This window comes from Onychomys torridus, chromosome 7 (genome assembly GCF_903995425.1).
Source record: "Onychomys torridus chromosome 7, mOncTor1.1, whole genome shotgun sequence".
In the NCBI taxonomy this organism is placed as follows: Eukaryota; Metazoa; Chordata; class Mammalia; order Rodentia; family Cricetidae; genus Onychomys; species Onychomys torridus.
In genome coordinates, this window is record NC_050449.1 from 67,092,559 (window position 1) to 67,107,748 (window position 15,190).

Genomic DNA, 15,190 nt, shown 5'->3' on the forward strand with positions numbered 1-15,190 from the left:
GGCTGGAAAGGTTTGCATGCAGTGCCCTGAAATCTCTAGCTCTCATCATCCCTTATGGAAACAGATACTGATGATCTCTCTTCCTTAGTTGATGTTAGAAAACCCAAGTCTCGACTTGGGGGCATTCACGAGCAGGAGTGGTTCTACTTACCACAGTCTCCTTATCACAGTATGAGCTGAAGTCACTTGATACAATGGCAGCATACTGGACCAGAACCTTATTGATGGTCTGAGAAAGAGAATATGCAACACACTTCAGTAAACTGAGTTAAGTATGCCATCAAACAGAAACGATATCTAGGCTAAAGAGAACCAGAGGTTGGCTCAATCCATGCCTATGTCCAAAGAGAAATCATAAATCATTGCATGAGTACGAGTTTGTCAGAGTTCTGAATGGTATTTCAAATATACCACACAGATTCAGTCTATCAGAGCATAACCCACTCTATCCTACAGTTATTTTCTAATGTTACTCAGAAGATACACAGGCTGTCACGTGGCAATCACTTCCCAGATTAGGGACTTAATGGCTCATGATATCGAATGCTTCCCCACCTATCTCATTGGAGACTGCCAACTTGGAGTTCTCTCTGAGGGTTTCTGGCTTCTAACTCCTCTTTATCATCTTGTGTCTATCACATTAAAGTTATTTGCAGTGGCCATTTTCTCAGCTTTCCCCTTAATGCCTCGTTTAGAAGAGAGGTTAGACATTCTTGTAACACCACTCAGTAGTGATTCCCTTCAGCAATAAGAAATTACACTGTATACTATCACACACTACTATTAAAGTGTGAACACTCAGCTATAGTGGGAAGTAGAAGGTTGGGGAGACACCACGAGCCGCCGCCATGAGAAGCAACATGTAAAGACACGGGTAAGCCACGAGCCATGTGGCAAAATATAGATTAACAGAAATGGGTTAATTTAAGATAGAAGAAGTAGATAACAAGCAGCCTGCCACGGCCATACAGTTTCTAAACAATGTAAGATTCTGTGTGCTTTCTTGGTTGGATCTGAGCGACTATGGGACTGGCGGGTGAGAGATTTGTCCTGACTGGGCCAGGCAGGAAAACTCCAACTACACTCAGCTTTTGCCATTACATTCTCTCCTTCTCTGTAAGCTGCCTGCTTACTATTACTCAGCAATGCATTATTTATTGACTGTTATTTAGTAGCACATCATTTCTAAAAATGTTGCCTGCTCACTTCTCTTTTGTACCCAAATTTGAAATTTTCTTCCTTTCTCTAGAACTACTTGTGAGCTTCTGAGTGACCTTTGCTTCTATTAATTATGGAGAAGAGAGAAAAATGAACCGACCCTGTTAATTAAATGTATTATAATTGTGTGAAAATTCACTGAGGAGTTTGCATTCTAAAGCTTTTACATTCAGATAGAAGTAGCATGTCAACTGTGGATATTATCATCTTAAAAAAAATATAAAGCAACAGTAATGATTAAAACATGTCATTTATTTGTAGAATAATCAAAGGCCCAAACGATCTCCTTTTAAAATATATTTCTTTGGGTTGATGTCTCAGAAGGTATGAACATGTATTTGTCTTCAGGACCCAAGTTCCATTCTGAGCACCCATATCAGGCTACTCCCAAACATCTGTAACTCTAGTTCTCAGGGATCCAGCCCCCTCCTCTTGTTATGACATCTGCAAGTATACCCAGATACACACACACACACACACACACACACACACACACACACACACACACACTTTTCCCAGTGGTTCACAATTCACTGGGAGAGATATTACAAAGAGTTAAGCTAAGGGTGGAATATTTAGCCCACAGACAGAATCCACCAAATTTGACTACGAACTTGTTTTATTGACTTTTAAGTTCACAATAAGCAGCTAGAATTAGGGATAATGCGTTGACAGGAGATTGATGCGTTACAGAAGTACATGGTCCTGAGATAATTAGAGTCAGTTTAAATAGAAATTTGGCCTCAAAAACCAGAAGATCTCATTAAGCAGTAGATCAATAAATCCACAGAAACAGAAGGCTGATTAGACAGAAGCATTTTCCAAGTGAAGCTGTTCATATTTCCCTTTGGATGCCATGCTGAGCAACTGTGGGATTTCCAGAGAGTGTTTGCTCATCTGTGCTTGTGAGCTCGACTCTCCGTGCACAGTTTCTTACTGACAGTGCAAACTGTGGCAATTATCCTACCCTGTCACCCAAACTCGTATGCACAAGCCATAGTCCTCATGTTCTAGCTTGCTGTATCTCAGACCTAACATGCTGGGGGTGAGATGTGGGTGGAAAACTACCCTTCACAGCTCAGTGTCATTTAGAAACTCAGATGTCTGCTCGGTGACTTGTTAAACAGCCCACTTAACTTGTTTTTCTGGAGAAGAAAGGCATGGCCATCTATAATTGTTTTCAGTGAATCTCCTATGGTGTGCTACTTTGATCTACTTCAGAGGAAATCACTACCCCTGTCTCCCTAATTGGAGAAAACTGGTCCTGACTCTCACACTCACTAGCCTACTGATGGTAATAGTTAAAACACAGGATGGGCTATGAGTGAGGAAAAGCAAGGGTGTGTTGGGTGTGGCTAGAGACCATATACCTATGGAGCTGTAGAGTACCACTGTAACAGCCCTGGGGATTCAGGACTCCTGCACCAATAAATTTGAGTAAAAATCTTCAATGCATATTTGAGGGCCAACTTCAATTTTATTCTAATTTATTCACTAAAGTAAACCAAATCTGGTCATTATTTCTTTACTCCAAATTAGAGGCTGCTTAGGGCATGCTTCCTAAATCATTGCTTCTCAAGTGTGGCTCTGGGACTGTCATCAGCACTGCTTGCAAATGGGGAGATGCAGAGTCTCAGATCCCGCCTCAGATCTGTGCAGTCAGCACCCCTGGAGCTATCTCTAGCAGCCTCTGTTTTCAACAAACCACCTTCAGCTCAGTAAGTTGTATGCCAAAACTTCAGGATTGTGGTCTTAAGGAACTGGTGGCAGGGTAGAGGTCACTATTCAGAGAGAAGCTGCTTGGGAAAGGAGTCCTTAGCAAGGCTCTCACGCGGTTTCTAGGTGTAGTTTTACCTGTAAAGCATTCTGAGCAGTAGAATCAGTAACAGTCAAGGGATGAAGGGAAGGTAGGGGGAGCGCACTCAGGGGGCAGCCTCTGGGTGAATGTCTGCATCCTGTTCATAATCAAATCCAGTTTATATGAAGAAGTAATAACAGATGTTGAGGAGTGAATGCCACAGAAGAACAGATAGTCAAAGAACTCCAGACATAAAAACATGGAATCCTGATGGGATTGTGGCTGTGAAATAAGAATCTGTGACATTTAAAGGATCAACAGATGACAAGAATATTCTCTGGCCTTGGGGAGTTCTGATGTGACACACTGCCACTGCTGGTATACTGAAGGGGGTGGCCATTAACATCCAGCAAAATGCTATGATCTCCTGAGCTAACATCAGGTCAGCATACCTGGTAGGCCCATCTATTGCATTGTTCTCAGTGTCTCTAAGTCAGGAATTCTGGTTCAGAGGCTTTCTTTATTCACCGTGTGTGTGTGTGTGTGTGTGTGTGTGTGTGTGTGTATGTGTGTGTGTGTGGACATGTGCACACATGTAAGTCAGAAGTTGACATTGCAAATTTTCCTCAGTTGCTCTTCCCAACTATATTGGATCCTCCTGTCTCTGCGTGCCCAGCACTGGGATTACAGGCACATGCTCCCTTGCCCAACTTTCTGTGTCTGTGCTGGGAATCAAAATTTAGGTTCCCATGGTGGTGGCAAGTAATTAGCAACTCAGCAGTCTCCCCAGCTCCCTTAATCACATTTCAAGTATTGACTAGCTCTCTGAGGAGAGGGAGACTCTTTGGCCAGTTCAGCCTCTGCAGAAGAGGGACTCCAGTTCTCTATTTTAGTACATTCTGCATGTGATAAATCTCCCGTTGATTCCACCACAGATGCCTAGGCTTTGCCTTAAGAGTAGAAACAGTAGCTGAGATTCTGTTCTCCAACAGAACAATGGATATTAGATCGCACTGGGGTGAGGAGGAAGGCTGGCCAATGGTTGTAATATCACTCCATGCCATCGAGGGCTTCATCTTGTTGTCACATCCTTTCATCCTATGCCATCATCAGAAAATGTGGGAGAACAGTAGTCTATGCCTCTGGGGTTTTAGGGAGATAGGTGAGGCACCATGAATAAAATGATTAGCATACCATTATTCTTGATGGACTGTCATTATTATTTTCTATGTTAGGATTAGGTTTCAGAACACAAGGAAGAACAATGTGCATGTCTCGTATTCCATTAACTCTAACACCTGTCAGACGCCTCGATGTTCACCAGGGACCAAAGAGGATGCATTGCTTTTTAAGTAATTTTAGAGATTATTATTTCATGTCTTTAAACAATATTTTCAACTTTATTTATCTTATGTGTATGAGTGCATATCTCAATGTATGTATGCGCATGTATGTACAGTGCTCACAGAAGCCAAAAGAAGGTATCAGATTCATTGGAACTGGGTTATAGGAGGTTGTGAGCTACCACATGGCTACTGGGACTTGAATCTGGGTCCTCTGCAAGGGCAGCCAGTGATCTTAGCCACTGAGCCATGGCTCCAACCCCCATATTTCTTTATAGGATTTAACCACTTGCACTTGTCCAGAGCAGTAGGACAGTCACATCAATATCCAGTTCTGATGTATCACGTTTACAAACCATTACATGTCTCTGTGTCACCTTCCTAAACGTGCAGATTTTATTTATTTATTTTTTTGGTACCTGAATAGCTGAGTGCACACTTTAATAATGGCAATCACTCCCATGAAGCTCATTTTAAATGTCTGGGGATATCATTAGCATCTCTTATCAGAAGCAGGTATTTTAAAACATTGTGTGGTTTCCATAGAGTTTGATGCAAGGGGCCAAGAAGGGTAGGATCTTCAAGACTAAAGGTCACACCTTATGTTAAAATGAAACAAAACAAAACTCAGATAGTCTGTTGTTACTGCAAGGTATGAATTATATTGGCCACCAACTCTCACTCTTCATTAACTCGTAAGGTACAAATTGTAGATTAAGAGGCTGATATTGGTAATGGATTTGAATGAGTTTTTTCTTTTATCATCATGTAATTAACGGTTTCAGCCTTTTTATTTCCCTGTAAGTCCCTGTGAGAGTTACAAAGAGTTAAATGGTTTCCAAATAATTCTCAGAAAATAGAATTTCTCTTTTTCATTGCCAATTACTAGTTGCTACATTTCCAGGCAATGGGTTTCATTGTTGTTACATTATTTACCTATAAGAACTGGACATCATTAGGATGTCTCGTTTTCCAGGTATTAAAAAAATACTTTGCCGGGTGGTGGCGGCACACGCCTTTAATCCCAGCACTTGGGAGGCAGAGGCAGGCGGATCTTTGTGAGTTCAAGGCCAGCCTCATCTACAGAGCGAGATCCAGGAAAGGCACAAAGCTACAAAGAGAAAGCCTGTCTTGAAAAACCAAAACCAAAACCAAGCAAACAAACCAAAACCTTTATTTAATTGAAATTTCTCTGGTGCCCACAAAATCTTACAGTTTCTCTGAGACATGTATAGGATGCTAGCATGTTTCATCTTGCTTAGACAATGCACTTTCCTATGTACATCCTTTTAAAACCTCCTTTGTGGCTGTCCCCTGGATCTCACATTGGGCCACTTTGAGAAGTGCAGCAAGGTCAGAGCTGCTGGGGAGGAAGTGGGAGCTGGGTACCAGCTCTTCAGTCCTCTGTGATCTTTCTCCCCCACCCCAGGTTGTTTCAGACACTATCTCTCTAGTGATCACATTATGCTCCTTTTGAGGGACAACTATCTAATATTTAGATATTAGTTAAGAAAGGGCTTTGAGAATTTTAGGGAAAATTCTATAGATTCTACCATATTAAGAAATTATAATCACCAGGAAAATCCTCTCTAGGAATGACCCAAATAAATCACTCTCAGCTAGTATCTTAATAAGCAGATTTTCTTAGTTATCCTAATCAACAAAGATGTGTTTAATGCATTTCATAACAGATAAATCCTGTAATGGAATTTGGCTGACAGTTTGCCTGGAATCCTTCATGGGGGCCTAGCTGTCAGCCAAGTCAGGCCCGCCATTTTGACTCTCTCTCCCATCTTTTCACATTGCACAGCTAATTTTCTTACTTAGCTCTTTGAGCCTTCTAGGACCCCTGCTCTCCCCTTGTCAGCCCTCTCAGGCAGGAGCTCTTAAGTCATGCAATAGTGAAGAGGTCTCTCTAGGGTCACCTAAGCTGTCTGGTGTTCCATGACCCAGAAGTAAATCTCTGTGAACCACGGAGCTCATAGACGTAATTGTTACCACAGGATGATCTATCCTGACACAGTGAAAGAGGAGACTGTCTGCTAGAAGACATCCTCCCTAATTAGAAGAAAATGTAAACCTTCTTCTGAGAGGCAGGGCCAATGACAGGGTCAGAGATGAACCTCCCACTGACTTCAGTCTGTTGGGGGATAATGACAAATGAAGTTATAGACATGTTATATTTGTAGTTAAGAGCAGTCATACACTCAGTGTGCCATCTATTGTGAGCTGAGTGGTTTTCTCAAAACTTGACAGTCAAAGGATCAAATCACTAGGAGCACAAAATGTGACAAAGAGTCAGGTAGAAAGTCTTCAATTTGTTTAGAGATAAGACCTTTAAAAGACAATTAAGTTAAACTGATACCTCTAGGGTGGACACCAGAATGCAATTGGCAGGTTTCTTTGAAAGACAAAAAAATAAAAATAAAAAAATAAAAATGGCTACACAGAGGCACCAGAGAGCTCAGAGAACAGTCCCTGTGAGGGCACATTGGAAAGGTAGCTTTCTGCAAACCACAAGGTCTCAGAAGAAACCAAATGCACAGATGCACGGGCCCTGAACTGTCAATCTTCCAACTTTGGGAAAAGGTATTTCTGCTGTTCTAGGATCTCAGTGCATGTCTTTGGTTACAGCAGCTCTAAACTAAGACCTTACATGTTTCACAGTTTAAAGTGGGGCTTTGACATTTCTTAATTTTCTAACAAGACAGATATATTTTTGTGTTTATTTATTAAGAGAACAAAGTTCATTTCTTTATTCATGAGATCCAGAAAGTACATGTTCTTTCAACTTCTCTGATAGCTTGAAATTGCTATGGTATAAGGTTCATTGTCAATGTGAGGGTTTTTTTTTTTTTTTTGAGTCACAGATTATGCTTATTCATGATAACACCCTCAAAGCAGTAGCCAGGTGAGTAACTGAGGCCATTGGAGAGCTCTTCTCAAATGGCCATCTGGTACCACCTCATCAGCCCAGAGCCCAACTAGTATTTTCCTCAGGCAGACACAGAAGTGTGTAGCCACACAACCAAATTATTAAGTGTAACACAACTACCTTCTTTCCAAATTCTAAAACCGAGGCTGCATCCCAAATGGCACCAAACCCTAACCCTCTGATTCAGCAGAGATGTATAGGTTGGCTTGTTCCAGAGAAGACACACCCAATACAACTTACCTTTGCAAATCTTCGCATTAAGTGAGATAAGGCTTCAGGATTGGGGCATTCCAGTTTCTTAATGATCTCAAAGCTCTGGTTAAGCTGAGCAAAGACATCAACCACGGAACAAGAGAAGAGGGCATGATCCGATGTCTGCTGGAACTGAGGGGTGAGAAGAAAGATTGTCTGGGCAAGGAATGGGGGAAAGGTACTTCACTACATTTCTAAACAAGGGATCCTCTCATACTTGGTCCTTGAGTTGGAGTTGAAGGTCAATGAGGATGAACCTTCCCTATAAGTACCCTGTAAACCTGAGAACTGAAGTGTTATAGCCTGTTACCCCTTTGGAACCAAATCACAGGGCAGAAATGGGAGAAGCAGATAGTTTTATACAAGCCTAGGCTTAGGGAAATGGAGAAAGCGCAAAGAAAATCATTCCTATTTTTAAAAGGGAATGTTCCAATGGATTTAAGTTGTTATGTATGGGTGGAAGATTCCCACACTTGGTAGAGCTGCTATCATCATCCTCATCCTCATCCTCATCCTCATCCTCTACAGACATGTTCTTTGACCTCTTTGACCTGCTAATCTATCTTTTCCTTAACAATCAGCGTTGGCATGGTGGTGACACCTGTAAGCCCAGCATTTGAGAAGCTAAGGAAGAAGGATCAGGGGTTCAAGACCAGCTTTGGCTAATAGCCTGGGTTATACACTATTCTCAAGATAAAATCAAAACAATCAGTACTGGTCCTCACAGCTTCCTGGTAGCATACTCATCTTAAGAAAGGAGAAGTTATCATAACTGCCCATCTCTAAGATTTAAAATACCATGTAAAAGGTAGCTATAAATTAGACATATGGGCTATGATGAGTTTCATTAAAGGACTGCATTTCCTTCTGCTGAAGCATGGCTCTTTGTGTATGTGTTCAGAGGTCAATGTTGAGTGTTTCCCTCATCACTCCTACCTTATTTTTAGAGGCTTGCATGAAAACAGAGGTTTTGTATGAGCCAGGGGATTTTGTAGAGTCAGACTTAAACAATAAAAAAGAATCTTGGGGCAAAGGAATGATTGATTTCTCTTGTTTTCCTTTTTATTCAATCAGCTCTTCCAACTTTTTGAAATTGTGTTAAATCTGTTTAGGTCACTGAGGAATTAAAATGAAACTAAACTAAAGACAATGTGCCCCACACTTCCTGATTTCTCAGAGGTGAGAGAGGGAAATGAATCTTGGCCATGTCTGGACTCACTCCATCTTTTTTGTCTCTTCCCAGTGCTCCGTGAAGGAACTCCATGGACACGTCTTCATTTTCATCTAGCCACTGCATGACAAAAGGCTCAAACCACCTACAAAAAATAAATAAACATGTTACCTCCCAGGATTCTGCATTTGCATGTGATAAACAGCTATGTTGCTCTGTATGAGGGAGATTCAGGATCAGAAATCTCTTTCAGTTTGTTCCTTTATAGAGGAATATACTTAATCAAGTGTTAATTTCCTCACCTCCAATCTCTCTCTTTGTGCTCTCATGCTGCCTCAAATATACTTAGTTCCCAACACCCACTGGGAAAATTCCTCCTATTCAAGATTCAAATTCCTATAGACTGTAGACCTCCTGTGCTGAGTCTCCAGATGTGCTATCCCACCATCTCATAATTCCTTTCCATTGAGCTATGTAGACCCATAAATCTGCAGGCAATCTGCTTTACTGTCCAACTTCTTAAACATACCCTATAATCTACCTGCTTTGGTTTTTGTGACTAGTTTGAGGTAAGTTTCAAGGCTCTTTTTTTTCACAGGGATGCCCAGTTGATCTAGCACTGTTTACTTAAAAGTCCATGCACCAGGCAGTGGCATACGTGTGGGTCCATCTCCAGACTACTTTGTTCTCTTGGTACATCTATATCTACTAATGTCCCACTCTTCTAAAACTGTACCTTTTAAATAGGTCTTGGTAAACAATTATGTAGTCCTCCAGCTTTTAAAGTTTGTCTTCAACGTTACCTGTTTCTAGGGAAGTCTAGTTCTTCAGCTCAATGAGAAGTTTGGAAATGTTATTGACATGCACCATACTTCTTTATCCATTTTCTGTTTTTTAAAAAAAGATTTTAGAATATTTTAATTATGTGTATGTAAGTGCAGTGCTTGGAGTCCAGAAGAGGGCATTAGATTCTCTGAAGCTGGAATTACAGTTTTGGGCCACCTGATGTGGGTGTTGAGAATTGAACTCTGATACTTGTGAGAGTAGTGTGGACAGCCTTGGACGAGGACGGCTCCTCGGCTGTTCTTTGCGGGTTCACTCTTATTTCAAGTGCTCTTAACTGCTGACTATGAACCAGCCTCTTTAGTTGTTTTTACACTGTTTTTATTTGTTGGGATTTTTAGAGCTTATTTTATTTGATTAAGATATATTTTAGCTTGGCATGGTACTGCAAGCCTTTAATCCCAGTACTCAGGAGGCAGAGGCAGGTGAATCTCTGAGTTTTAGGCCAGCATGGTCTACAAATTGAATTCCAGAACAGCCAGGGCTACACAGAGAAAACCTGTCTCAAAACAAAACCAAAACCAACCCAAACCAACCAAAACAAACAAACAAACAACAAACAAACAAACAAGAAAACCAAACAGTAATTTCCTTCTATTTTTAATGCAGTGATTATTTTGTAACTAATTGTACCATTTGTCCTGTTTTCTCATTTTCTAGAACTCAGGTTTTTGTACCTTAACTGTACACACTGTTTCCTGTATCTTTTGTCATTGTTTTGGGCATAATTACTGCTTTTATACCCTCTCTTATATACAAGAATTACCTCTAAATCTACGGTCTTGCTACTTTTGTGCCTTTTGTGCTCTATATAATTTATCGATACTCTCATCTGTTACATTTTAAGTTTTACCTCAGTTCTATAATTTCTAATTCATTCTCATAGATTAAAATGTTCTGTTAAAACCCCAATATTTTAAATTGTAAATTAAAGTCTATGATTGATAATATTGACATTTGTGTTTTCTCTTGGGTTCTAGATATTTGGGTCCTGTGGTGAGGTGGGTCCCTATGCTTTTGTTGGATGTTACATTGCTGTCTATGAAGGATTGTCTCTCCCCCTTTTCAAGTCTTGTCTATGTTTTGTGTATGAGGGTTCGAGTGTTTGTTTTCCTGTATGCCTATGTATAGCATGCATGCCTGGAGTCCATGGGAGTCAGAAGAGGGCATCAGATCTGTTGAACTGGAGTTACAGATGGCTGTGAACCATCTGAGAACTTAACCCAGGTCTTCAGCAAGAGCAGCCAGTGCTCCTAACTGGTAGGCCATCTCTCCAGGCCCATGTGGACCTTTTATTGATCACTTACTCTAGGGAGGATTTAATTTCCCTTGGAGAGGGCACTCGAGGAGAACAGCTCCCTTTGGACAGGGCTGGCTCCTGAGCTGTCCTGTTCATGTCTGCTCTTATATCAAGGACAGAGCCCTCCAGAGACCACCGAGAGCCAGTGCAGTTTACAATGGGCCCTTTCCCCCCTGCAAAGTCTGGACCTCTTACTGATGTTCCTTAAGAGGGGCTGCTAAAGTCTCTAGTTAGTTAACAGACCCTTGGTGCCCACTTCCTACTTGATGACAGTCTTCCTCAGTCTTCACACATATGTAAATTATGTGTGGGGACTAATTCAGATCCCCAGAGTCCATGTAAATACTGCATGGGCAGCATGACTGTTGTAAAGGCTGCATGGGCAGCATGGCTGTATACTCTTAATCACAGCACTTAGAAGGTGGAAGGGGGTCTTTGGAGTAAGTTGACATGTTGGCTAACTCAGTCTTTGAAGTGAGCTTTGGAATTGGCTGAGAGAGAACTTGCCTCAGTGAATAAGGTGGAAAGCTATGGAGGAAGACATTAAGTTTCCAACCTCTGGGAAGATACTCGTGGAGTCTTGTGCTCATTTTCTTGTCCTTCCCTTTCTCTGGGATTTTGGTCTTACATGGATAATGAACCTTCTCAACCCTGGACACCAGCATTTACTTCTCTCCAGGGAGATTGCTATAAGCTCTGAACTATTGGCTGCGTGTTTGATCTCCAAGTCTGCAGAATTTCCAGTTGGCCCACAGACTTGAGTGTGGAACATGGAGAGCAGTTAGTGTATGCAGACTGTCTTCTGTATGCTTCTCCCTCCTCAAGGATACTAATTCTTCATTCACAGCTGCCTTCATTGCTCTCTGACTCTGTTTAATCTTGCTCACTTTTGTAGCTGGTGTTCAGTAAGCATGAGTGTGATTTTAGCTTAATGTAATAAGTCTAGACAGCTAGAAGCTGACGTCTGGCAGACAGCTCCTCTGTTTTCCTTCCCTCTGCTCAGTCAAGATGCCGGCAACTGCTCTGTGTGCATTTACTTCATGTCCAACTCTTTTTCATTCATTTTCCCTCATAACACTTTCCGTTGCACAGAATCTGTAAATTCTATCTTCAGAATTTTTCTCCCATGTTTTTAACCCTTCCTGTTTTCATTTCAAGTGCTCTATATAATAGTAAGCTTTTAGAATATAGGACATAATTTTATAATACTTCGTTTTTAATTTTTAAAAAGTAGTAAGGTTTTTATTTGTAACAGAACCCATGGCTTTATTTCATTTTATTATTAAGTCTTATAAAGTATATGTATTTATTGATGCATGCTCTGAAATATGCATACCTTTTGGAAAAGTTAAAACAAGCTAATTAGCATAAATAATGAATAAGCACAAAGCCTATATAAAAAGCCATGGAAACCCCACTACTTTGTATACTAAATTAAAACATTCATAAACATATATTACCCAACACACTTAGGACATTTGGGGCCAGAACACATAACTCAATTCTTGGTAATTTTCCAGAAGTTTTATTTTATTTATTTTTTGCATGTGCATATGGAAGTTGGATGTAGACATCAGGTGTCTTCCATCATTGCTCTCTACCTTATTCATTGAGGCAGAGTCTCTCAATGATTCCAGAGCTCACTGACTTGCCTAGTCCAACCAGGCAACTTGTTCTAGGGATCTTCTCTTTCCACTTTCTAATTGCTGGATTTACAGGTGACCCTCTGTGTCCACATGGCATTTACACGGGTCCTTGGAATTCCATTCCTAACATTTGAGTAGCAAGTGATTTGACTGCTGAGCCACCTCCCCAGCCCAATTCTTAGCAATTTTCAGCTAGATAATATGCTGTTGTGGAGTATAGCCACTCTGGTTTATAATAGCTCTTGAGAGTATCCCTCTTAATTGATGCCTGTATCCTGTGACCCACAGCCTGCATCCTGTGACCCACATTCTCTCATGCATCCTATGACCCACAGCCTGAGTGCTGTGACCCGCAGCCTATATCCTCTGACCTGCATCCTGCATCCTGTGACCTGCAGCCTGTATCCTGTGACCTGCAGCCTGTATCCTGTGACCTGCAGCCTGTATCCTGTGACCTGCATCCTGCATCCTGTGACCTGCATCCTGCATCCTGTGACTTGCAGCCTGTATCCTGTGACCTGCAGCCTGTATCCTGTGACTGGCATCGTCTCATGCATCCTTGATGGTGGAGAATGTTAACTTGTGTCATCATGCTGCTCCATCTCATGTTCCTCTATGAGGAGATTACACACTGAGGCTGTTAGTATCCCATCATTACATTGCTCATTAACTCCTAAATCTCTGCTCTGTCCTCTAGTCTCTGTTGCTTTCAATTCCCACAATGCTTAATGACTGGTACATGCTTCACAGCATCAATTTATAACAGTCTAGTTTAAAGCTATTTTTCTGATATCACTTCGTACTGATCTGGGTACAATACCCTACTAAAAGAGCAAGAGTATCAATGAATCAGTGCCCACAGAGTCCAAACTCTCAGCCTTCATTTCTGCATCAGCACGTTCCTGTTTTTTTCTTGACCTAACCTGATGGAGTTTTTCAAGTCTCAATAGATGCTGCTCCATCTGGAGACATTGGTCCTTTAAATGGAGTAAGATTCTCTTTGTGATTGTTTATACTCTTTAAATGAACTTGTTTCATTTTGCTCTGCTTCGTCATAATTTTTGTTACTATACATATTGCCTGAATATACACTGCTTCAGGGTGAGGTCTTTATCTTACACACTAATCTTCTATAGACAAGAGTCTGTAAGACCGACCCCTTTAACCTGAATCAAATAGAGTTCTGATGCATATTAAATGCAGAATACTCTCTAAGTGGCTGTAGGATTACAAATGTATTTGACAGACATGGATGGTTAATCTCAATGGTCAATTTAATAAGGTCTAGAATCAGTTGGGAGTTGGGCCTCTAGATGTGCCTCTGAGGGAGCCTTTTCATTCAGTTAGTTGAGGTGTAAAGACCCATCCACTGTGGGAGGCATCATTCCCTGGGCTGGGACTCTGAAATGTATAAAATGGAGGAAGTGAGCTATGTACAAGCATTCATCTACTTCTTGACTGTGGATATGATGTGACCAGATGCCGGAAGCACCGCCTCTGTGGCTTTCCTCCCCTGATAGAGTATAGCCTGGAACTGTGAGCCACATAAAAAGTCTCCCTTACATTGTTTCTGTAAGGTATTTCATCACAGCCAAGAGAAAAGAAACTAAGACAAAAAGGACCTCATAAAATTAAAGTGCCATTGCTAAATAGTGATTTCTACTTAAGATACATGAATTTCAAAGATGGTTATAACTTGTATTAAAATGAAAGTCAGATTACCTAGAAGTCAATAAAAGCACTCCAGCATTTTTTTCTTTTTCTCACTGTCCATATGTATGTGTTGCACATATGTGTACATGCATGGTTTTACATGTGTTTGAGCATGCATGTGGAGGTCCACAGTGGTTTCTGGGAATCATCCTCCCTTACTTTCCCACCATATTCACTGAAGCAGGCCCTGTCAACCAAACCCAGAGCTCACAGATATGGCTCTTCTCGCTAGCCAGCTTGTTCTAGGGATTCCCCCATCTCTACCTTCTGACAGGGCAGCCATCATGCTCAGCTGACATTATATGTGGGTTTCTAGGAATCCAACCACTGGTCTGCAAGCTTGTGTGGCAAATGCTTAAACTGCTGAGCTATGTCCCAGCATCATGCATTCTAGCACTTTGACAGGAAATAATCTCATCCTCTAAACCAGGGCCCATCCTATGTTTCTTTCCCTTTGAATATCTAATTTTTGAAATATGCCACACCATCCTCATGGCCTCAGAGATGTGCAAATCTTCCCACAGTAGTTTTACTACAGATATGTCTGCATTCAAATGAGAAGAATTATGTGAAGAGCTTTTCGTCTTTACAACTCAGCTGTGATTTTGCAGCACTGTGAATTCAGGACAAAGGGGGAGAGTGAAAATCACTACTTACAAGGAATATTCCGGAACAGCATCCTTGAAGGCAGGAAGTTCTCGTACGTACTCATTATAAAACCATTTCACTTTGAAATGCAAATTCATATAATCGGTGCTCTTGCATAACCGTTGCTTCTCATGTTCTGGAACAGATAAAATCACACAATTAATAAAGTGTGGCTTGCAGACAATGCCACTGGGTTCCAATTGACCTTTATTATCAGTATTTCTATAAAGAAGAAATCTGTGTATTCTAGCCAAAGTTCCTTGCTGAAGGCAGACCTAACTTTCCGTAGCATGTGAAAATAATTTTGAAGGGACAAGAAAGAT

The 15,190-nt window shown here is 41.1% G+C and overlaps 1 protein-coding gene across 5 annotated transcripts in view; it reads right to left on the bottom strand.

Annotated features, from left to right (window-relative positions):
• Unc13c (unc-13 homolog C) overlaps positions 1-15,190 on the bottom strand; it is a 427,893-nt gene that overhangs the window by 82,116 nt on the left and 330,587 nt on the right. For all 5 annotated transcript variants that reach the window (XM_036192012.1, XM_036192007.1, XM_036192008.1 and 2 more), the window contains 4 exons: positions 14,877-15,003; positions 8,766-8,862; positions 7,535-7,678; positions 152-229 (listed from right to left, as the gene is read on the bottom strand). In XM_036192012.1, the coding sequence (XP_036047905.1) occupies positions 152-229; positions 7,535-7,678; positions 8,766-8,862; positions 14,877-15,003 (446 nt within the window). The remainder of the gene's footprint in view (positions 1-151; positions 230-7,534; positions 7,679-8,765; positions 8,863-14,876; positions 15,004-15,190) is intronic.